The sequence below is a fragment of the Tachysurus fulvidraco genome, chromosome 13, assembly GCF_022655615.1.
Source record: "Tachysurus fulvidraco isolate hzauxx_2018 chromosome 13, HZAU_PFXX_2.0, whole genome shotgun sequence".
NCBI lineage: Eukaryota > Metazoa > Chordata > Actinopteri > Siluriformes > Bagridae > Tachysurus > Tachysurus fulvidraco.
This window is the reverse complement of record NC_062530.1, coordinates 14,502,644-14,527,778: the sequence shown is the minus strand read 5'-3', so window position 1 is coordinate 14,527,778 and position 25,135 is coordinate 14,502,644. Positions and strand designations below refer to the sequence as shown.

At 37.4% G+C, this 25,135-nt stretch overlaps 1 protein-coding gene and 1 long non-coding RNA gene across 5 annotated transcripts; both read left to right on the top strand.

The window, feature by feature from the left end:
* Nucleotides 1-1,437: 1,437 nt before the first annotated feature.
* fan1 (FANCD2 and FANCI associated nuclease 1) lies at nt 1,438-10,835 on the top strand. 4 transcript variants are annotated; one of them, XM_027162025.2, is made up of 15 exons: nt 1,438-1,754; nt 3,884-3,964; nt 4,682-5,819; nt 5,979-6,119; nt 6,223-6,430; nt 6,790-7,023; nt 7,132-7,263; nt 7,346-7,454; nt 7,822-7,941; nt 8,264-8,428; nt 8,522-8,690; nt 8,807-8,907; nt 9,047-9,241; nt 9,511-9,639; nt 10,367-10,835. In XM_027162025.2, exons 3-15 carry the CDS (start codon nt 4,745-4,747, stop codon nt 10,502-10,504), a joined length of 2,916 nt encoding a protein of 971 aa, XP_027017826.2. In that variant the 5' UTR covers nt 1,438-1,754; nt 3,884-3,964; nt 4,682-4,744; the 3' UTR covers nt 10,505-10,835. The 4 variants fall into 4 exon arrangements, with proteins under 4 accessions (XP_027017826.2, XP_047678610.1, XP_047678612.1 ...); XM_047822654.1 differs by having other exon boundaries at nt 1,453-1,754; nt 4,685-5,819; XM_047822656.1 differs by having other exon boundaries at nt 1,453-1,780; nt 4,685-5,819.
* An 11,320-nt stretch (nt 10,836-22,155) lies between these two features.
* LOC113652748 lies at nt 22,156-23,848 on the top strand. The gene is made up of 3 exons (XR_003442932.2): nt 22,156-22,309; nt 22,414-22,588; nt 23,443-23,848. It is a non-coding gene; the product is annotated as an uncharacterized LOC113652748 (long non-coding RNA).
* Nucleotides 23,849-25,135: the final 1,287 nt, after the last annotated feature.

The following is a 25,135-nucleotide window of genomic DNA, read 5'->3' as shown; positions in this document are numbered from 1 at the left end:
AATATATCACTGGGTTTGTTGGCTCAGATAAGGATGCAAGTTTGGCGGTAGAGCTGCAGTAGAGCACAGTAGACCAAGGACCAAGTTTGGCAGTAGAGCTGCAGTAGAGCACAGGACCATATAGAATGCTATATACTGTATTCCAGATTTTTCATCTCATTTTCTCCCCTATATGCTCTCACTTGGTAATCAGCTCTCACCTATCACAAAACAGCTAGCAATCAGGGAGGTTGAAGGCTAACACAACACTTTTTTAACTGCTGCAAAGGGACATGGATGTGGACAATGAACAAAGTAAAGCTGAATGATATTGCGCTGGAGCTTCCACATATGGAATGTTTTACCAGTTAAGAGGTTTCTCACATTGGATTAGTTCTATCAGCCAGGATATTCACAATGTGAGTACAAATGTGTGTGTGTGTGTGTGTGTGTGTGTGTGTGTGTGTGTGTGTGTGTGTGTGTGTGTGTGTGTGTGTGTGTGTGTGTGTGTGTGTGTGTGTGTGTGTGTGTGTGTGTGTGAAGGAGAGACTTCAAATGCGTTTCTTTCAAGTTTTGTTTCTTACTGGCTAATGCTAATGGTCAAAGGGGCCTGAGCAATTCATTCTGGGTCTGCTGTGTCTGAGCTGACATTGACATTGTGACATTGTGACATCTGACATTGACATTGCTGACATTGACATTGTGATCCCCCTGACCTCGTGTGGAGGCCTAAACATCACAAGAATTTTTTTAGTTATTTATTCGTAATCAATTTAGTTCAGTGTGTGTGGCATAAGTGCCTTCTGAATGAAGACAAAGCCATTTCTGAGTCCACTGACAAATTGGATTGGTGGATTAACAAAAAGATCTTTCTTGTGAACCGATAGAAAATGAGTTATATGGCAGTGCACAGACAGCACAGAGATATGCAGTGCAAGTGTGTTTTGAGTCAGGATAATTTGGTGAGGAAGTCAGGAAAATTATTTTCCACCTTATGCACCTCTACCTGTTGTTAGAATAGATTCACTCACAAGACCTGAATATTTTCCCTTTTCCTTTCTGAGTAATAATAGAGACGTCGTAACCGTCAAACCCAATATTGTACTCGTTTTAGGCAAAAAACAAACAAACAAACCAATAATACCAGGAAACTTTATTTCCTAGGATGGTCTAGAATGAGTTTGGGTGCTGTAGCATTAAGATTCCTTTCTTTGAGAGCCTTAAACATGACAATGCTCCTGTGCACAAACTGAGGTTCATGTAGACATGCTTTTGGTTTGGAGAATTGTGACCCTGACCTCAATCCCACTGTTTTTTAGGATGATGAAAAAAGCTCATGAAACAAATCTCTCTCTCTCTCTCTCTCTCTCTCTCTCTCTCTCTCTCTCTCTCTCTCTCTCTCCATAACTTCATTTCACGTTTAAAGCGTTGCTCAGATAAGACTTTTATTTTGAAATATAAAATCTTTACGCACTTCCTCCTGCTATCTGGTATCCTACAGAACCGCATGTTATTAGATCAACATAGAGAGCATAAATGAGTCGCTTTTAGATTCTTCTCAGTACGCTATGAGTATTTAGCAACAGGTTTAACAATAATGTCTGCTTTAATAAGCTGTAAGCTGTTTTAGTCAGCTGGTAGTTTAAGGTTTATCTTCTACTCTGTTATTATAAACATCAGCATCAGTCATATGTGGCTCTGTGCTGAAAGTTTGCACCATTTAAACAAGAGATTGTGTGTTTTACAGCAGAAAAGGAGCTTTCACAGTTAGTAAGGTAACTAAGTGAAGTTTACTGAATGTGTAAGTGAAAGTTTGATTCGGTTTAATGTGGAAACTAACAGATGAGTACAAAATGAGGTGCAATTTGATCTTAAATGATAGACGTTGTACATTATTATATGTAATGTATAAATATCTCTAAACAATATAATAATAATAATAAGCTTTCAAGACACTATAAGAAAGTGATTTACAATAATGCTGCTATTAGAGTCTTAGTTTTTATGGTTGCATTGCACCTTTTAAAAATGATGTTTTTAGAATAAACATTTATTTATTTTTATTTAACACATTCTTAGCCATATTAAGATATCTAATCTGTAGTGTACTGTCTATTTGAATAATGTCAAATGTCATTTTGTTTTTTTCTTCTTTTTTTTCTTTTCCTGTGTGTGTTTTCATGTGCATTGTGAGAGAAGAGTACTTAACTAGAACGGTACATTTACTGAACATGATTAATTTTATTTATTAGAGCTTAAGGCAATGCAGGGTTTTTGACAATAAGTGCCTGTCTCATGTTATATAAAGGTGGCTGTTCATTTCCCAACACAAATCTATGAAAGGAAAATGTTTCAGGGTGTCCTAAATAGAAAGTTGTATTTACATTTGTTTAAAGTCAGAAATCCTGTCCAACAACAGGTAAAGTGTTAAAAACCCGCTGTGGTGAGATGGCGTTGTGAGAACTAAGAATCAGTTTTGATTTCTCTGAGTTTAAGTCTGTTACATGTGGCAGTGGGATTAAACATTTCTCTTCTGTATGCAGTGGGGCAGAAAGGCTGATCTTTAAAAGGGCACAAACATACAGTATGATGTTTTTACAGAATACCATGAGATAAGATTTTTTTGCCAAATGGAACAATATCTTCATGAATGGAGAAAAATAAAGGATGACACTGACCGCTGTTGAATGGTCACAGCAGTCAATGCCGTCAGCAGTGACACTGTACTTTAATAATATGTCCAGAGCATGAGCAGATATTGCACTAAGCAATCACAATCCAGCTCTTTGGGAAGCACAATTTTTGCCTGTCCTTTCCAGGCTAAAGAAATTCTGCAATAACTTTTTAAATGAAAAGTTTGATTATTCATGCCAACTTTTCGACTTTGAAAGATACCATTTAACATTTAAATTATTTATTTTCATTCATTCATTCATTCATTCATTCATTTATTACTACTTTGACACTTCGAGTGCTTTCATATGTTAATCTGGAGGAGATGTGATATAAGTAGTCTGCAGATGCCCTTGACAAGATCTCTTAGGAGTCTCTTTAAGTCTTTGGAGATTACTCCTCACTGAATCTGGCCTACCGAGAGAAAAGTTTGAACAAAGCACCACTTTACTAAACTTGCCAGACTCACTAGTGAATACTAGTCTGGCCTAAACATGTCTTCCAGTCTGAGAGATTATGGAGATGTTTTAACACATTTGAGTTAATGTAATAACATGTTTTCAAAAAGGTCAAATGGAACAGATTCAAGGTGCAAAACGTAAACAAGGAGTGTAGAAAAACTATGAGAATTTTTTTAAATTATTGCTGTGAAGTTAAGATTTTAAAAAACCGTGGCGATACATGCTTAAAATATTTTTGAGCAGTAAAAATGCTCAAAATATAATAATGGAGAATTTTGTCTTTTCAGGAAAAATTGAAGGCTTATGCTCATTATTGTCTAGTGCTAGTGATGGTTTAATTGTTGGTGGAAACTGAATGCTAAGTATACAGTAATACCTGCACAGCTGATTGTGTTAGAGTCTTTTGTGACACTCAGAATGGAAACATTTGGAAAAATGGGAAATGTATCGCTTTTGGTGAGAATTATTTGTACAGTACAAGCAGGAACATGATTGCATTCCTTGCTAATTAGGCACGTAAATGTTTATAAATGCAATTTTGCACCATGGTTACATTCTTTTTTCTTCTCTTTTTTTCTTTTCCTGCTGCTGGCAACACTAAAATACTTAATTATTTTGATAGCATAACTTGTATAATTATTGAAAACAATGGTGCGTTTGTTATAAATGATGTCTAATAAGCAGTCTCTTAAAACATTTAAAATGTATGGTTTATAGGTTAGATTTCTTTTGCAGAGATGCTTAATTTTCATTATCTTTGTTTTTGTTAGGTTTACATGGCAACAGATTTCTTTGGCTGTAGATGACAGAAGTTGACCAGATGTACGAATGCACGCTGATTTCAGGAGAAGGTAATGTAAATAATCTTCATGAGCAAGCCATCAAACACTGTAACAGTTTCTGGTTTACTTACATTAATATTGTTTTATTTTATTTTAAAATGCATACATGTTGAAAGGTTGTGGTTATGTACTAAAACCTGTTAACTGTTTCGAGAACAAATGTCCAGGCTTTGTTTTGTTTGTTTTAATTTGTGCTAAAATCATATACATTGTGCAGGAGATGTGGAACGAAAAGCAGAGATGCCTTATCATATAAAAAATAATAAAATGCAAATAAAGAATTTCTTTATGAGAAATATGTATTGCTGAAGACTAAGTCAGTATTTGGAGTGTAAACCTTATGCTTTTTACAACTGCATCAGTTTTCTCAGGTACAATTTGTGCAGTTTTATAAGAAAATTGGCTAATAAGTTTTACTCTGCGTCTTGGGGAACCTACCACGGTTCTTCTGTAGTAATTGACTGTTCCACTTGTTTCTGTTCTTCTGTTCTTGATGGTCTTTTTACTTTACATACAAATATATTTGTCATTTTTTTAAAGGTAATATCTGGAAACCTGTATTTGAAACCTATTTGTACACTTCTGTATGGTGTACTTTAAACAGTACTTCTGAGTTTGTTTTAGGGTTAATTAAGTGTTTGAAAACAGATATGCAAAGACCTATACATGGTTCTAACCTATTTTTGTACTGTATTGAATTTGTCTGTTTGCTTTCATACTGTACAGTAGGTTTAGAAGCCTAGCTTTAGACCAGGGCTTCGCCTGAACTACTTTATTTATCTGAAGAGCATGGGTCCCAAGCCTGGTAAAAGTCGATCCAAAGACCATGCCAGGCCCCTAAGAAGACTTTCTCTAGCAAAAAATGCTCATCAGCAGGGTAATGCAAAACTGCAGAAAGGTCCTTCTATTACTTCATTTTTCAAGAACACGCCACCCTCAAAACTGGCCTGCCCGCTTTGTGGCAAGTTCATACCTCGTTTCAAAATCAATGAACACATCGACTCACAGTGTCAAGACTTTCTTGAGGAAAATGACACACAGGCAGCATCTGCAAGTGACAATGAACAGGTGAAAACATCCAGGCACTTTTTAAATAATGCTCCTCAGAGTGCAGAAGAAGAGAAAAATGCAAGCATGCATGAAAATGATCAGGATAGAAAAACAAGCCCATATTTTAAAAAGAATGGCACGGCAGGGCAAGAATCACCAAACAACAGTTCTCCCCATTCTGGAGAGCCCAAGATAGTCAGTCTTGGGCGGTTGTCTTCAAAACTCTCGAAAAAGGGGTTATTTTCTTTAGAGGACTCTAAAATTCCCAGCCCCCAAACATCTATTAAAGAAGAACCAGTTTTATGTGAGCCAAGTAGTTCACAAAAAGAAAACTTTGATGAGAATGTAAGCCTTAATGCTGAAGTCATCACTAGTTGTTCAGATTTAAGTTCTCAGGTACCAAGTGAAAATCGTGTTGAACCTTGTGTTGAAGAAATAAAGCAGGCCACATCAAAATTAGACTCCTTGGGTCCTGATACCTTTCAGTCAGCAAACACTGCTGCTTCGTTGAGATTAATGAAGAGGAAGAAAGAAGAGACTCCTGGTGCAGGGGTAGCCACAAAAATGCAGAAGAAAACACGATTTTCAGGGAAAAGAAGTGCCAAATCTGCAAGTGCTGATCCATTACCAGATAGAAGCAGTGATCTTCAACAAGATGCTAGCAACTCCTCTGTGAACCATGGTTCCCTCAGACGACCATACTATCTTCAGAACTTCCTAACTGTTCTCGGAACAGTGCTGGAGAATAAGGATGACCGAGCACTCTTCAGTGAGGAGGAACTCTCATCTATCCAAAGGTTCAAGCAGCTATCAGGTAGGGAATATTCTGTACTTCAGAACATCCACACACTGTGGATTAATCAGAAATCTAGTACAATGTTTAGTGTTCATCTATGTTACATGGGCCGTATGACAGTTTAATACATATGGATAGTGAATTATCTAATAAATACTAACTCTTCCTTTCATGTAGTTCCTGGACAGATGCTATATGTGCGTCTGTTTCAGAGGAAGTTAAAATGGCTGCAAGTGAGCAAACTAGATTATGCTGAGATTAGTTCAGACCTCAATCCTGTTGTGCAAGAACTTGTCTCCTGTGCCTTCCTCCAGACAGGTTGGTGAACAAGAGTGGGATTTTTTCTTTCCAACACTAGCTCTTTGCTGTTTAAAGCCCAAGGCATTTACTGTAACACCGTGCAACTTCTTTTCTGCTTTAGAGTCTGAACTCACAGAGATCCAAGATGTATTAGATCTTCTACCTGCTCCGGAGCTCCGAAGTCTGGCCAAGACTTTCCACCTAGGAGGACCAGGGAGCAGTAGCCAGAAACAGCAGCTGGTGGAAGGGCTTCTCCTTTTGTCCAAACAGCGCTCCTTCTTTTCTCTTGCCCCTGGCCAAAGCAACACTGGTGCAGTCATTCTCAAAAGGTTAGATCTTTGTGGCAAGTCATATGGGCAGTTATACCCGATTTATAGTTTGGTCTATTTTGGTGTCAGGCGTGATTTCAAAATCCCTTTTTTTATATTAAGTGTATTGCGTTGACTTTTCTTAAAGGTTTCTATATGGCTCACACCCTTACTGGCTTGATGAACAATCCGTTCCTAATTTAGTCCCCCTTTAGCCCCCTGTTGTTCGAATAACCTCCACTATTCTGAGAGGTTTTATAATCAGTATCTAGTTCATCTTCAAAGTTATCAAGGTTCTTATCAGTTTCTTCCTTCCAAGTTCTTACCTGCCTTGGCAAACCAACATTTAGCCATATATTGTACTTTCACATCTCATGCAGGGCGAAACAGCTAGCAGGCTCCTGTATTTATCTGTGCCGGGAACCCCATGCTATGTTCTCTCGTGTCCTCCTACTTTTCTCCCTTACTGACACTCTGGAGGAGGAAGAAATGGCATCAGGGGGTCAAGGACAACTCTACACCATTCTGCTGGTCAACTCTGGACGTCTGGCTTTTCCTGCCTACACAGTTCAGCGGTCTGCACAAGTGTTTAGAGACAGGGAAGATTTAATCAGGTAACAGTATTTCATGTAATATCTTCTAGTTGGTTGCCTTCTAAAGGAAATGAGAAAATGAAGCCAGGCTAAAATGGGCAGAGAATTAAGTGACAGTCTTCTGAACAGATATGAAGCTGCCATGCGAACCCTTCAAGAGGTGATGACAGCAATGCAAGCTGGCTGCTGGGAGGATGCTTTAGCCCTTTATACTTCTGCAAAGACTAGCTGGCAAAACTTGAAGCAAACTTATGACTTAAGGTTGGAGTTACAAAATTGCTTTTTGTTCTCAGGCATTTTCTGGATTCATTGAGGAGATTCATGAGCTTATGTTTGTGTGCAGTTGGCAGGAGCAGTTACCTTTGTTCCTGCGTTGCTTTACAGTCGGTTGGACATATACACGTATATTGTCTCGAGGAGTTGAGATACTACAAAGGCTGCGTCGTTATGAGGTGAGTGTATATATAGCACAGAAACAGAAAGCTGAGACATTTAAGGCTTCAGTTAACAATACTCAAGCTACTGGCAATCAACTCTGTTTTATTTAACTATTGTTTTTATGCCTTTAGCCTATAGTGCCAGTGCTAAAATGACAGGAAAATAATATTTCAGTGCTTAATTATTTATAGGATTATATAATTACAATATTTATTATGCTAATGAAGCAATGCAGTTGCAGCGGCTGGATTCAAAATGATTGAATAAATTAGAATGCATGTTACAGAGGGCAGTGGAGCTGTATGATGGAGTAATAAAGATATGATTTATTGACATATTTGCCAAACTTCTTGTAGTTAGGTTTCTCCTTTGTCCCTGTAGGATGCAGTGGATGAGCTACGTTCTCTGCTGTCTCAGTCAATGTTCTGTCCAGACAGCAGAGGGCGCTGGTGGGACAGACTGGCACTCAATCTCCAGCAGCACCTAAAATGCCATGAGCAGGTATCATGATCCAGTTTGTGGATGTGAAAACACTTCCGGAGGAGTATGTCTTAAAAAACTGCACTTTCAGGCACCTGGTTAATTTGGTCATACTAAAACATTGTCTCACTATTAGATCACAAAACATATAACATCCATTCAGTCATATTCCCTAAATAATGTATACATATTTTAAACGGAGATAATAATGATTATTAGTTTTGTGCAAATCATTATTATGGAAATCAGTAATAATTGCAAATGAACATAGTAATACAGTAAACTCTGAGCTTACCGTAACACTGTGAAGCTTATAACTGTTACGGTGGGTCCTACATTAAAGGCTATCCACGGCATCAGGGATGGATTGAATGATCCACTTGTACGGACAGGTCACCGTTTGTCACTGCACCAGAGAGCCACCAGAATGAAGGAGTCAGCGAGTTTTAAGAAGTACCGCCTGCTCCTTCGAGACCTTCCTTCTATCAGTGTGCAAAGTGTTACTCATGTAAGTGTATCCTGTATTGTAAAAAAGAAGCGAGATGGATGTCTAAAAGTCTTCACCACCATTATAAATACTGCTTTTGTGTCTTTTCATAAGGTTACTATTCGAGGCCAGCTTTTTCCTCATGAGGGTGGAACAGGCAAATCTGTGTTCCTCAGGCCTGCTGTTGGGCATGAAGGCTCTGGAGAAGGATGTGATGCCATGGTTATATGCTCTGTCGAGGAGCTGGCTTTGGCACACTACAGAGAACTTGGCTTCGATCAAGGTTTCTAAAGTTTTTTTTCCTAAGGCAGTAAAGCATGAACTAGCTGACTTTAATCCCTGTTGTATGTCAAAGCTGAATATATAGAAATGTGTTGCTGATAAATCCATTTATTGCAGGCATTCATGGTGAAGGCTCTACATTCTCTACTTTGTTTGGTCTTCTGATGTGGGACATTGTCTACATGAATGTCTTGGATGTCTTCAGAACATCATATCAGGCATAACATTAATCATATATTTTGCTGTATATGTTCTATGCATATAAAATGAAGGTTGGCAAAAGAAGTACTTTGTTTGTACGGGTGATAAAATACCGTTGCCTTGTTTCTCAAATAACTTTATTTGATACATTTCCAGACATGTCCCCTGGACCTGTACACTGACTGTTTCTATGAGAATCGGAAGGAGGCTATCGAGGCCCGGGCTGAGCTGTTGTCCGAGGCATCCACAGAAACACTGCAGGAGCTACTGGCTGAAGTGTGGAATTCACAGGAGGGAAGAGTTTGTGCACTTGTCAACTGGGAGAGATTCTCTTGTCTTCAGCAAGCCCAGGTTACCTAACACATTTGTTCTTCTGCTTGCTTATGGTTAGGTGTAAAACTGAATAAAGTGCCTCACATGAATAGAAAAACAGCTTTAGTATTGTACCAAGTCCATTAATGTTGTTGTAGTTCATATAAAGAGGTTGCGCTTGTAATGATTTGAAGCTCCTAAACTGTGTAAGCTCTCTTCACTTAAATGGATGAGCAAGGTGCTTGTTGTTATAAAGAAATGAAATCTAATGAATATATTAATGGTTAAATACATTTGTGCTGTTTTAGAGCTTAGTAGCATGTCTAGGAGGACAGTTTTTAAGTGGTGTGGTGCTTAAAATGGCAAAGGACTACAGACATAGCAAAGGAGGACTTCCTGACCTGGTTGTGTGGAACACCTCAAATAACAGCTATAAGGTAAGGTTTGAAGACAGGAATTTCAGGAAGTTACCTTCACTGAATACAAACTTTTTGATGGTTATTTTTTGAAGAGAATACTTCATTTCTTTATTTTGTATTTAATTTCATTTCTTCATTCCCTGCTTTGATACTAGCAGTTACCAGTAGTCATTATTTTGGTGATTCTGGCTAGACAACATTTACTGGTAGCACAAGAGGGCCAGGCCATGTGACATTATAAAATTAAACGTAATTTTTTGCATGTTGAGAAGAGAACTGACTGATGTGTACAGATTAGGCTAAATTAGGGAGAAAATTGGTGGGCAGAGGGTTACTGGATGTAAAATAACATCTAGTGTGCTGTAATGGACTTGTTTGTCTAGCACATCTCACAGATGCTTGAATAGATTGAGATCTGGGCAATCTGGAGGCCAGGTCAACCACTTTTCATAGATGCTCTGAACTAGTCAGCTAGACATCTGGCTCTCAGATCCTTATGCTTGAATTTTCATAAACTTTGAGAACAGAGTGTTCACTTGCTGCCTAATATCTCAGCCATTGACAACTGGGCAATAAGATACAATGAGATAATGAGTGTTAATCACATCATATGTCAGTGGTTGTAATGTTATGGTTGATCAGTGTGTGGGTGGATGGATGGATGGATGGATGGATGGATGCCATATGAAAATAGGTAAATACAGTTTCTTGATTTTCAGTTAATTTTCATGGTTTCTTCTTTTAGCTGGTGGAGGTGAAGGGCCCTAATGACCGTCTGTCTCAGAAACAACAGATCTGGCTGGATGAGTTACAGAAGCTGGGTGCTGATGTTGAAGTGTGTCACGTCACTGCTATTGGAGCTCGTGGAGCGCGACTGGAATAGAGACTAAAAATGCCTTCACACATACTGCAGCACTAATAGACAAAACATTTTATTCATGCTAGTAAATTTTCTCTGAGGATTGTTGAGATGGTCCTTGTGTTCCTACAGTATGAGCTGATTTAATGTAACAGTACTTCTGATACAACTATAACACTACAACACATAATACAGTATGAAGGGATCATTGACTGAATTCCTGTGGCTGCTGCTTTAACTGGGTTTTTCATTGTCTTTTTTTTAATAATGTAATTATTATGCTTGTGATTGTATATAATATTCTGAATATAAGTGATGTTATAAAAAGTGTAATAAAACTGCATTAGGAACAGTATCCTGATCCCTGTTAAATATTTTAGTAAAAAGAAATCAAATAAATTAAGAATATGTCTCTTTTTTTTGTTAGTATTGGTTCTGTGATATGTGGCATTTGTAAAAATGTTCTGCTGCTCAGATTTAACGTCTTGAACAAATGTCTTGTCTGTTCCACATTAGATCTTAGATGCAGAATGAACACATTGTTAGTGTATCAGCTTTCTGCATATTCTGTACTGTAATACAGCTTTTAATGAAGTCATTGCTGATTTAGTACTCACACACAATTAAAATAATTAATTAACCCTAAACCACAGACATAGCAACTATAGCTCTAAATGATGAAGATTTTCTTGCGTGCTATTGGTTCCTTTTAATAAGTCATGTTGCAGTGGGTAGTGATTCACAGCTCCAGGGTCCCTGGTTTGATCAAGTGCCCAGTTCACTGTCAATTAAACACAAATCTGTAGTATACTGAGTTTGGCTTGATCTCTCTGTGTCTGTGTAAGTTTCATGCCACTCTCCAAAACACATTGGTAGTTGAACTGGTGACTCTAACTTGATCATCGGTGTGAATATACTTATAGGACAGAAGTATGTGGACACCTGACTATCACAGCCAGCTCATTTTAAAATCCTAGACATTAATATTTGATATTTACATTTTACTTGTCAGATACCATCAAACATAGACACCTACATTTATCTCATTAATGCAAATGGTCAATTGGGGGTTAAAGGCTTTTTGCAAGGACCCAACAGTGACAGCTTGTTGGTCCTGGGATTTAACCTTCTTATCAGCTACCACTTCTCTAATATGGTTTTGAGCCCCATTTTACATCCATTCTTCATGGAAGACTTTCCACTAGATGGCTGTAGAGTTTTGTGACTATTTAGTGTGTTCAGAGTATTAATAAGAAGAGGCACTGATGTCAGGTGATTAGGCCTGGAGCGAGTTTGCCATTGTACAGTGGGGTTGAGGTCAAGGATCTGTGCACGCTACTCGAGTTCTTCCACTCCAAGCTTAACACACCGTGTTTATATGGACCTTACTCTGTACACCAGGTCATGCTGGAACAGGTTCAGACTCTTTACAGTTTAGGGAAACCTTAATGTTTAAACATACAAAGGCACTTGTGTATGTCTGGTTTTCTGGTAGCCTGGAAGACAAGTATATGGATGTGATGGTCAGATGTCCACATCCTTTGACCATGCAGCTTATGCATGTGTGTGTGCAGGGTGTGTTTCCTGCAAATGGGACCTTAATGAAGTGAATTAAAGAACTGTTATCATGTATTGAAATTTGACACACACCATTATAGTTTTTACAAAAAATGGTGCAATATTTTAAGCACTGTGTTCTTAACAATCAAAATCCAGTTAAAATGTGCGAATAATGAGATATAAATGTTTATTTGAAATATTAGTATAATTTCAAATAGTTACCTTCTAATAGCTTTAACTAACAGAGTTGTCCAAAGTTTACGTTTTGTCAAGACCAGCTTGATGTACAAACCCTAACACGGGCTAGTGGGTTTTCTGAGCTGGATCATGTCTCGGTTCTCTGGTGTCATGCTGCATTTCTGATCTGTGTTTCCATTTCAACAGTTTTTTGACACAGCACTAAATCCAACTTTGCTATAGATGTTGTTTCCTAGGTGCCTTAAAAACTTTAGCTCTGCAGCAGGATAAAAGCTTGAGTAGATTTGGAAGATAGAGTTTTTGTTATGAAAATTTTAATCATATCACTTAATTATTTCTGTTTTTTAGCATCACACACACACACACACACACACACACACACACACACACACACACACACACACACACACACACACACACACACACACATGGATATACAAAATGTATATACACAAATAAATAATAGTGGAGACAAAGACAAATAAGCTTGCTTCATACAATAACGACTAGATGAATTTATGAAGGTTCATGGTGTTTTGACTACTTTTTGTTCTGATGGTCTCAGACCATGTCAATTACAATGCTTTGGTGATAATGATGCACTTCTACATAACAAGGTGTTGCTAATCTCTCTATACTAGTTTTCTTCTCTGAACCAGTGTGACATTTTTGTGCTTTATTTCTTCAAAAGGTGCACCACAAATGCTAAAATGTTCAGTGTCTTACATCTTATATATAACAACAGCCAGATTATTGAGTGACCCAATCAGTAAACATCATTTCTTGGACTGAGGATTCAGCTAAAACCTTTCTGCTGCTACATCATATGTCTTACTTAAATCTGAATTCATAACCAGCATGTAAAGAAAATGTTAATAAGATATTTCTAGCAATACTTTAAATATAAAGATATTTCTATTCAATTTCTATACTATTTCTTACTGAAATTAAGATTTATGATTGATTTCACCTTGCACACTTAAAAAGAAACTTAATTCAGTAAACTAACCAGTGAAAAACAGTGAGTACTGGTCCATAAAAAAATTCACGCAAGGCCTTTTTCTGTCATCTTCGACTAGTAGAAAACTCTAAAGTCTATTTCATCTCACTCTATTCTTTAAAGAATATTAGGAGAAAGGTGTAAGACAATCTGTTAGCTAAAAAGACAAGTGCTAATCATTAGTACATTTATTGTCAGAGAAAAGTTTGCACAAAGGAAATCTGGGTATGTTATTTCATATGAATGTTTAATGGTATCTTCAAAATGTTATCAACACTTTGGAATTAAAATTTTCACACATGAGCTATTAAAAAATGTTGCCATCTATGTGGAATTAATAAGCAACCAAAATGTTTAAAGAAGACCCATTTTGACCTTGGACTAGGAAATGTCTATGTGTGTGTATACACTCTATTGGGTGGTGGAAACATGTTTTGACATTATGGACATCTCCTCACATTTATTCCTAAAAAAACATTAACAAAAAGAATTTTACACCTCACTTTGTTGTGCCGACAGCCTGTTGCTAATTACTTACAGTACAGCGCAACAGACCTACTGTATTGTCTTTTCTTCTTTTTTTGCCAATAATTGCAGCCATTTAGTCTACCTACTTTTACAATGGCTGAGACTAATAAGAACAAACCTTTTCCATTCTCTAAGGGGCTGAATGTTCTGTATTTATGAGGCAGGGGCAATAGAGATATAGATTGATATCCCTTTTACTTCCTCCATAACTAAGGTTTATGAGGGGGCTGGGCTAGATCAGTACATGAAGACGTACAGTAGTGTTCACATTACGAGCCATCATTTTTCCAGTAGTGATGCTTAATAAAAGTTCTCTCCAGCCAAGTGGAAATTCAGTTAAAGGAAACTCTATCTATCAAGAGACCCCACTACAACCTTATTACTTTTGCTAAATGGCTCCTTCTCTGGCAATATTATGATGCCTGTACAAGTGAATGGCCAATAAAACAATTATATCTATGTTATTTCTTTTGGCAGCAGAGTCAGGTAACCTGGTTATACAGGAAAACACTGAATATATGTTTGCTCTGCTGTTTGCTGCAGGTCTACCATCATGTACAGTTTCATTTAAGCTGTGTGCTCTCCAGTCTGGCCATCCTCATATAACCTCTCTCATCAACAGGATGTTTCTGCCCACAGAGCTGCTGCTTACTGGTGGGTGTTTTCTTCTTCTTCTGATTCTTCTTCTTCTTCTTCCTCTTCTTCTTTGGTTTTATTTTTTTTATTTTTTATTTTTACACTATTCTGCGTAGATTGTGGACTGCGTTGCGTGATAGAGAAAGGAAATCAGCAATATTAAAACATTTATGCAACCGTCAAAGTAACAGATTATTTTTTTCCATTCTGCTGTAAACTTTATTGATGGCTAATTGATGGATAATTGTCTCTTTAGATGATTGTATGAATGAGCAGATGTAGCTCCTGAATAGAATTGGTAGATCTGTGCTTAAGATGTCGGCCTACTGATTGGAGGTTAATAAGTTCAAATCCCAGGGCCACCCATCTGCCACTGCTGGGCCCTTGAGCCAGGCCCTTAGCATTCAACTGCCCAGCTGTATAAATGAGAAAATGTAATCAATCTGAGTAAGGGTGACTTCTAAATGACTTAAATATTATTGCTAGATATATATTGTTATAGCTAATGTGTAGTAGAACTGATGCAGTTCACAGTAGTCACCAAATCCCATGCTCCTCTACATCTTCTAAAGAGACAAATTCAACAAATATTAAATATTAGAGCAGTTATTTTCGTTTAGCATAGAATGCGCAAAGCTCTGTTTGGTCACTAGGTGCCAGTATTATCACAAATTGCAGCTTTCTTCAAAAAGCTGAGCAAGTAACAAAGCCTTCACTACTGCTGTACCATCAGCGACATTGTGTTTCACTTTTCATAAGTAGTTTTAAACAAACTACCTGATTATGTGCTACAGCTATAGCACCATCCTAGTCCAAATGTCCAAATGTGTACAAATGTTATTGTATCAAAATTATTGTAGGGCTAAAATCTAAGCTAAATTGTGCCTTGATAGTTTTTGAATTGATGAAAACCTGAGTTAATTTTAACTTGTAACGTTGCTTTCGAAACAAACAAAGAAAAAACATGCTGCAACATTTTCCATGTTCCTGCTAATGCTTTCAATCAACTTACGATCATCTCAGAGGGGCTGTGCAGAGACTGTGCTACCTGTGTCGAGGCAGTGTGTGCTAAGAGAGAGATTCTATTGATTTGAACTGCAAAGAGCCTCCCACACACTGTGAGAGAGAGCGAGAGATAAAGGATAGCGAAAGCCACTCCTACATATTTGCACTTTGGCTTGATGATGCTCTGCTCTGCTGGTAATAAAAAAGATCAAACTCTAGATAGCTGCAGTCAAAAGCAATGCTTTGTTTTGGTATTTCTAGGTTTTTTTTTTACAATATGCTTTAATATGTTTGTATTTTCCAAGAATATCTCTGAACCAACTTGTTTACTTGACAAAGCAGAGGGATTTAATAATTTTGCCTTTCATACCTACAACTGCAGAGTGTGTTTGCTGAGCTGTTTGAAGTAGCCTCATTACATTATCCTCTGGAATGCCGTGGATCATCTCCTGTATAAAAGTCCATCATCATATTTAAACTCCTACTAATGAAGACACTGAGAACATATGTGTGTGGTTGATTGTCATTAATCAGAAGCCCAGTGTTTAGTCTATTCAAAATCATTCAGGCCTGAGTTGTGGCTTGGTGCTGCTTATAATCCTTGTGCCTTTGGACGTCTTGTTTGCAGTGCTGCCCAAGGTGTACCTTATTATAGTACCTTGAGGTGCCTGTTTCCTGATTGCCATTTCCAGGGAATTAAATAAACAACAGTTTATTTACTTTTATTTTTTTTAGATACTTTTTGGCCTGACATTGAGGCTGTGCCTATCCCACAACCCTGCTGGACTTCTATTTCTGAGAGCTAAGTGGCACTTCATACTCTTGCTGGAGCCCAAAGCCACAGCAGACCCTCCTTATTCTCCTTTGGCAAGCAACCCCAGCTCACACTCACTGCTTTCCTAATTTAGTAACGGCCGGGTAAAAATATGTGCTAACGAACAGGGTCTGGTATGTCAGGCTGGCGTCCAAGGGAAGGGAAGGGAAGGGAAGGTAAGGGAGGGGTAGGAGGGGGGTTTCACTTGTGAAAGAGAAGCGAGTGCAGTGAGGCCACCAAGTACAAAGAGTACACACTCTCATGTTGTGCTGTAGTGTAGTAATACAATAACTGATATTATAACCATGATAAAACACATAATGTGTAACGTAAATCATAACAATGTTAAGTTGATATCTTGTTAATGATATATAAATGTGAATATTACAAAGGTAAAGCTAGATTTACCATGAAGATGGTGGCTTTCCAGCCAGCTCAGTGATGTATAATAAATGACAGAAAAAGGTAATATCTGCTTTGGCACTGTACAATGTTTCTGTTCATTTAGTTCATGGGCCCATTAACTCACCATATGAGCAATGACATATCTGTCAGCTAATATGAATATTGTTAATCCAAATTTTGATACTATGGTCATTTTCTTTTTTAATAACAGAGAAATGAGGATTCTTTAGTGAAGACAGAAATACACTTTTTCGGGGTTTCATTATATTTATGGTGGGAAAATAAGTCTTTTGTGGCATCAAGAAAATGGTTAGATTCATTGTTCTTCACACTGAAAAACACTTTCTAGCACCATTATACTGTACTTTTTGCTTCAGGGTTGTGTGTGTGTAGGTGCACACACAAATCAATGTCTGAGTGCATGTACTTTTGAATGTCTTTACTTAGGCCTGTCCCTGAGCGGATGTGTGTATGATGTTTGCTTGTATGTGTGTGTGAGGCCCTGGCCCTGACAGCCTGAGCCTAACTCTGAGTCATCAGTCCATGTGTGCAGCACCATCAAGCAGATCACAAGCAGCAGCTAACATGGCGTCTCCCCCCCACACACACACACCAGTTACTGTACACAGGCATTCAGCTGATGTCTGATGTTTAAGACAACATTCTTGGCATCCAGACCTCCCATGATGCTTTTGTGTGTGTGTGTGTGTGTGTGTGTGTGTGTGTGTGTGTGTGTGTGTGTGTGTGTGTGTGTGTGTGTGTGTGTGTGTGTGTGTGCATGTGTAAAAGGAAAGTGTGTACAGATCTAAAGTTATTACTAATAAATTAATCTGTTACCCATGAAAGAATAAACACATTTTGCTAGAAGGTTTAGTGGGCTGTCCTTTTAGAATACAAACTAGACTGTGTGTTTGGGATATTTACTAAATTCACTATATGAATGAATTCATTTATATATGTATACAGTATGTATTTACATGTTTAATTCAATGTTTTAGAGCACAGGATCCAAACCTTGGACCTGGAGTACTCATTTCCGGCACAGTTTAGTGTGTTCCCTGTTCCCACCACATCTGATTCAATAATCAGCTAATTAACAGCCTTTCCTGTGTTAGGGCAGAAAAGACCATCAAATGAACAAGTCATGGGGTACTTCAGGACCAAAACTTGTCCTTTTGACAAAATATACATAGGATCTAAAATAGGTCATTAAAACTGTTATTCCACTGCTATTGATATACAAAATATACAGGTGCTGGTCATATAATTAGAATATCAACAAAAAGTTGATTTATTTCACTAATTAAATTAAAAATTTAAACTTGTATATTATATATATTAATGAATTTATATTATATTATATTATATTATATTATATTATATTAATGAATGAGTATAATATAGAAGTTTCACTTTATGAATGGAATTAGTGAAATAAAGCAACTTTTTGTTGATATTCTAATTATATGACCAGCACCTGTATATCATATCTCTGAGTAAAGCTGAAGTGTTTATATTTGGTTGAGATATATTTTCTAAAAAACTTTTATTTAAGGGTGTGTTTTAAGTATATACAGAGTAATTGTCCTAAGTTCAATAGAGGGCTTCTACTTTTGCCTATGCCTTGTTTCACCAAAAACACATCGAATAACTTACACTTCTCCCTTTAGTTAACTAATGACTCTCTTATTCTTGTCCAGTTTCCAAAGCTTTAGATATATCACTGTATCACTGTAACCATCACAAGAATGTAGCCTAGCATCAGCACGGAACAAACATAGCCACAGAGTGTAAGATTTGTCTGTCCATGATTGATTCATCTGGCACAAACTCTTATCCCTTATCTAGATCATATTTCAGTTATAGGGAGAGGTATTTATTCTAAATATTTACTGCATTTTTACTGGGATATGAGTGACCGTTATTTATTCAGTGCATTCTGAGATTTCTACAGGTGCATTATACTGTGTTTCTTATAGACCTGTATATACGGGTCTTGGCTAAGTTGCCTCTCACAGTATGTTGGGCTGTGTGCCTTACAAAACTGTCAAAGCCAAAGTCAGAATTGCAAACCCCACTAAGAAATAATGTATACAGTGTTTAAACAGCGAGAGCTTTCAGCAGTTCCAAATTAATTCTTAAGAGTCACCTATAAGATAGAGAGTTGACAATGGTAAAATATTTTTTCCCGTGTTTTAAATCCTGGCATAAAACAAATAAAAATACAAAACCGTGCAAATGCACCATTGATTCATTTAGAAACATATTTGCTTTAGCACTAGTGTCATAAAAGTTTTGTGTTGTTACACCTAAACCGCTGCTAACACCTAGAAGTGGTAGGGGAAACCTTGTCATGATATGACATGACTTCAGTCAAGATAGTGTGAAAAACTCTGCTGGTGGTAAAATGTAGAAATACCACATCACAGCCTCTAACACAGCATTTCAGAGGTGCCAAGTTACAATTTTATTGTTGGTAACACTACATATAAGTTGTTTTGTGTAGTTGTATCAGTTTGAGAACATGCACAGAAATTGTCAGAAGAAGATGACAAAGACTTCTGCTAAAGCAGGTACCATACAAACAAGGACAAATGTGTTTTTGCATGTTTTTGGGATAAAGCATGGCATTTATAATAATAATAATAATAATAATAATAATAATAATAATAATAATAATAATAATAATAATAATAATAAAGTCAGTAGATATTTTAGACAATCTCCTAATTAGATTAAAAGTTATTTCTTTAGAAGTTAGGGACTTTAAAACTGCTCTCCAAGCTTTAGGCTTGTCTACTTCTCCACATTGAGTGCATCTGCTCATGCTTTAGCTGAGGATTTCTTTCATGTTCATGAGTGTTGTTGTCCCAAGTTTCTTCCCCATATCATAGCACAGGTAAGGTCAGAGATAAAATTATACAATAGTTTTATCTTCTCAAATTGGATAGTGCCTACAGTACAGTATGTAACTCATCAACATGGCAACAGTTAAATAAAACACAACTCCAAGCTTTATAGGGCACTTTTTTATAAGGTACTTTTCAAGATGCTGAGAAAAACGCTGACTAATCTGTGGCCGTGTAAAGAAATAAATCACTGGCCAAGTAAGCCATGTCTCTATTCACCAGTTTGTTTCTGGTGTTTATAGAGCATAATTTCTAAATGGTGTTCCAGTCAGATTAGTGTAGCAGCATCATAATTTTGTATATATATTTTTTTAGCTTGTTTAGTGTTAGGTCTAACGTGTATTTTAATATAGACATTTTGTACTTGGCCCAAAATAAACCTGCCTGATACACAAGTTTTAACTGTATCTGAATCTTGTTTTTATGCATATTAAACTAAAACCAAATTCAGCAGAAGCCAGGACACTGGCTGTAAAATAGCATAAGTGGTTTAACACTTTAACACAGAAATGGATTAGTATGTCTCACAGTGGGTATGCTAATGCACTCACAGCTGCCTCACTTCTGATAAAGAGCGGCATATGCACAGAAAAATGTGTTTGAATGTTTCCAAGTGGTTAATTCAAGGTGGTTTGTGCAAGTGACAGAGCAGTTAAGAACATGAAACTGAGGCCAATCTCTTAGCCAAGGGCAATCAAGTTAGCTAAAGCCAAATCAATAACAACTGTCAGTGCACCAAGATGAACTGGATTTAGCTATGCACAAACTTGGTATAGTTCCAGCATCAAGATGTCCACATTCAAATGCGAATTGTGCATTACATAGGACTTTTGTGGCTTAGAGTGGTATTTATCTTCTAAAACCATGGCCCAAATTTTGAAATGTAAACAGAGAACAAATGCCCAATTGTTGCAACACCAACGCTTCTAGCTCCCTCATGTATTCTGTGTTAAAACTGAAGATTATGGCATGCTTTTGAGGTGTTATTGTTGGCCTTTCCACAAAGCCGCTTCAAATCAGTAGGCATGATTTGGTTTTGCGGTCTGCATGTAAATACCATTGTAATAAAAAGTGTATCCAAATGCAGGTGAGGTGTGAATGTGAACATGTTGTCAACAAATGCTGTTTGTTTACTGAAGCAGGCCTTGTTTCAGAGACCCTGGCAGCTCATCCTAGACTCATGCATCTTGAACAGAGAATGGAGCTTTGCTTTAACTTTTTTTTCTGATATCCTTTTCTTTTACAAAAAAACAAAACAAAAAAAAACATAACATTTTTTTCCAAACATGGAGCTCAGTGATCATAAAAGATTGGGATAGATTATGAGGTAAAAAATCAAACATGCATTCTTGCCCACTTTTAAAGTCACAGACTTGTATCAGTCACCTGTGAGGTTGGTTATTTGGCTGGTTAAACTAACAAACATTATTCATATATTTACTCTTATTCTTATTATATTTACTTGTTCCTGTGTTACGCTTTGTTTATGTAAATAAATAAATTGAGCCTGAGACACTACAAAGGAAATGGAATACTCCAGTACAATATGGTGAATTTCTTACTTCTGAGAACTTCATGGTCCAGGGTTGGTGCATAACTCTTTTTCCACAATTTTGATGTAAATGCATCTTTTTTAAATGCAAGACCTTTAATTATTTATTTTACAACACCGTTTTTTTTTATTATTATTATGTTAAGTTATAAAAAGTTAAAGTATGAAATACACTTTGCCATCCATGATGTTTTTTTGGTTCTAATTTTAGTTAAAATCATTTACCTTTACATTTATGTCTAGACATTTTTAAAATGTTCATGCCTGTACAATCATCTAGTTACATGTTTACACAAATGAAGTATACACATAATATCCATTCTTTTCCACCTCTGGAAATAGGATTTATTCTACTTGAACATGTCTTTCCAGCACAGGTGTGTCATATACTGTAGACCGACATAAAGATGAGTTGGTGGACACAAGTACAGCGTTTGACATTTAAACCCATTAAAGCAAAAGGCAAAACTCAAAACAATAAACAGGGGATGGAACAGCTGAATAGGTATTAAACTACTGTAGTTATAGCAAATGAGAGAATGTTAAACAAAACTGAGGTCAAGACAAATTAAGCAAATGTGCAGTGAACAAAAATCTTAGTAAAGTTTTTTAAAAGTATGCTGTTGAGTCTGGATTATTTGGACATTGATGTGATCACAAACAGATGAGTGAAATTATATTAATCTGTTAAATCTGTGAGAACAGGGATAGAGATTTGACATGTTTGCAGGCTGAGGATCATGGGAATTGGAGTTGCATACACTGGCTTTTCTTGAACCGTTTGTCAACTGCCAAAGGAGGGATGGTTGGCAAATGAATACACATTGGAATGGTGTGAGCTGGGCAGCCGAGTTAATTAGGTATTTTTGGACTGCTCATGGGAGGAATGTTGTGGTCATTCAGTACAAAAGGTACTGAGAAACTTTTCTTGGTTTGTCCCTTTTTTTCTGGGGATACTCAGATATCAAACTTACAGAAACTCAGGTTTTCAATAAATGTCCACCAGACTTTACCCTGTATCTAATATAGAGTGTCCTCTGGTATGCTAATATAATGACAAATGTTCTGGAATTAGATTTCTGCCATTTTCAAGAAAGTAGTCAAAGCTGGGTGAGAGGCAAGAGTCTGAGGTATTTAAAGAAGCAATTACAACTAAGATGATTGTCAGGAATTGAGAGGGAACAAGTCATTTACGAAGGTTGGTGAGGTGAGATCATGGATGGTAAGGGACTGATAGAGGAGTTTCCTGTAGTTTGGTATGAGCAAAAATTATACAAGATGTGAAAGCATTGATAGAAGAACACCTGGATGTACTGTAATTACTAGGATGTGACACCAGGAGATAAAAGCATCTGAGAGATTGGAAGGATCACAGCTTTTGTCTAGTGGAAACTAGGATCTCTTGAGCAGCCTGAGTTATCTTGATCGGCATACGAGTTGATAGCAATGATGACCCAGGATTCGAGCAGGAATGTGTGGATTTTGGCTTGGGACTTCATAGGTAAGCTGTGACATTCTTGGAACTTGGGCAATAAGACAATGTGATATTAAATCAGGAGGAGAACAGACCCCAATATGACTTGTCTTGGTCTAAGTATATTAGCTGTTTCCAGATATTCAATGTTCTTGTGGTTGATGTGTATTTTATAAATGGTGATTTTCCAGTGGTGCCAATCCTGCAATGCCAGTTTGCTAAAAATGAGACTTTACTGGAAAGCTTACAGTACTGTATGTCAGTTATGACATCTATGAAATTCCTAGCCACCCCAGTGCTGATGTGTATAGTAAGAGAGAAGGTGCTGTGGCAATTGTTTAGGTTAAATAATACAGGAAATACAGACCACATGTTTTTGCTGATGACCTCTGTGGTTAAGGTGGAGACTGCGTCATGCTGTGGGATGCATTTCCACATTAGAAACAGAGCCCTCTCTCTTAAATGTTTTTGCCATTTCATTGAGTTTGTCTTATTTTTCAGGGTGTTTGTGTAATTGAGAAGAGGTGAGGTAAATCAATGATCTGGTAAGGGAGAAGATGGATAGATTGGGATAAACTGCAGATCAAGTGACATGGCTGCACGCTGGGGAGTTTGTAGGGCCGTATGTTGCAGACAGGAATATAACATTGGCCATATGATCAACATTAGCTTGATTCTGAATTAGAATTTATACTTTGAAATTGGTTTGTTTTTTTGTAGATTAGGTATTATAATAGGTAAATATCATGGTGACACATAAATAGTTTTTACTTACATAAATGCACAATGAAAAATAAAAATAATCACAAAAAAGTGTTTCATGTATGCATTATAACATAATAGAAAAATAAAGCATCTCCCATTTGTCACATGTCTGCCAGACTATCTGCAGGAGGTTCTCTGACCTTTGAGGCTCCTCTGTCGTGTTGCTGGAGGTTGGCAGGGGTCGTGTGATGCAGCGGTATCAATAATGGAAGAAAGGAGCCCCCTCCCTGCTGCAAGGCTGGTATATGGGTCAGGCAACGCTCTCTGTGGACACAGGGAGATTGATGAGGATCGCCAGGGAGAGTGCCTGAGCTCCAGCCCCTGCACCGTGAGCTCACAGTCGGGATCCCCATGCTCACTTTCCCCTGGCTCCCCTCCAGCACTGCACAACCTGGTGCTCTTTAAATGACCTTCATGTTCTCCTTGTATTGCATGTTCTCCAAAAGTGAAAAAAAAAAATTATTGTGCTAGACTCAGGATATGTAGACATAAGTAATAAATTCAAGAAAAATGGGCATTGAATATTAAGACACAATTATTCTGACTGAGTACCTCTTTCCTGATAAAATTTCCTATCCTGATGAGACTCAAAAGCGAATTCATCCTCATCTGGGTGACAACGAAGAGTGTGATTAAATAATTTCCTTTCTACTACTGTATATACTTAATTTCTGAATGCATTTTAGATTAAGCATAAATTTCTTCCTGACAAAGACAAATGTGCAATGGTGGAGATCCGAGTGCAAAACGACAGCAGTGAGTACCTCCAAGTGATGAGACCCCAACCAGAAGTAGGGCACCAGGATGGATTGGGCAGGTCTGGGTAGCAGAAGCAATCAGCAACACTGGGAACTGAAGGGTAGCATGTTTAGTTCAATAGAGAAAGAGAGAGAGAGAGAGAGAGAGAGAGAGAGAGAGAGAGAGAGAGAGAGAGAGAGAGAGAGAGAGAGAGAGAGAGAGAGAGAGAATTAAGTTAATAGTTAAGGACAACAATGGACATTTTGTGCAAAGTGCAAGAAGGGACTCCAGTAGCTATGACAGCACAACTAAACAAGAGAGTGTGACACAGCCATGAGGATACCCAGGGACATAAAGCATCCAGCCACTCCACCATCAAAAAACCTGAGTAAACAGGTTAAAGCTTTCTGATTACAGAGTAAACCTGGATGGACTTTCTATTACATCATGTGAAGCAGTTAAAGCATTTTTCTCTCATTTGAAGCTCACATAAATAATATCACAAGGGTAGCCTTCTTTCACCTCAGAAATATTGCTAAGATAAGAAATATGATGTCATTACATGATGCAGAAACACTAGCTCATGTATTTATTACCTCTAGGTTGGATTATTGTAATGTTTTACTGTCTGGATGTTACAGTAGGAGCACAAACTCCTGTTACTCCTGACCTCCTGAACTCATGACCCCTATCTTATACACATTGCATTGGCTCCCAGTCAAATTTTGCACTGATTATAAAATACTATTATTAACCTATAAAGCACTTAATGGTCTCGCACCACAGTACCTGAGTGATCTTTTTTGTTTTATCCTCTGCCATGCCTACAGTACATCGATCAAAATGTGCAGGCTATTTAGTAGTACCTCAAGTACAAAAGGCTACAGCAGGCGGCAGAGCTTTTTCTCACAGAGCCCCACAGTTATGGAACAGACTTCCAATTAGTGTTTAAGTCCATGCTAAAAACACATTTGTTTAGTCCAGCTTTTTATGAATAGCTTTTCTTAGGTAAAGAAGCGGATCTGGAGGGTTCATGGGCATAGAGTGTTTGGTGAACTGGGATGTCTGGAT

Bases quoted from the DNA above. Each gene is read 5' to 3' on its own strand.
- fan1 (XM_027162025.2), top strand. From the start codon at position 4,745: ATGGGTCCCAAGCCTGGTAAAAGTCGATCCAAAGACCATGCCAGGCCC. The intron at 9,242-9,510 runs GTTACCTAACAC...GTGCTGTTTTAG, and splicing joins CTTGTCTTCAGCAAGCCCAG to AGCTTAGTAGCATGTCTAGG. The intron at 9,640-10,366 runs GTAAGGTTTGAA...TTCTTCTTTTAG, and splicing joins CCTCAAATAACAGCTATAAG to CTGGTGGAGGTGAAGGGCCC.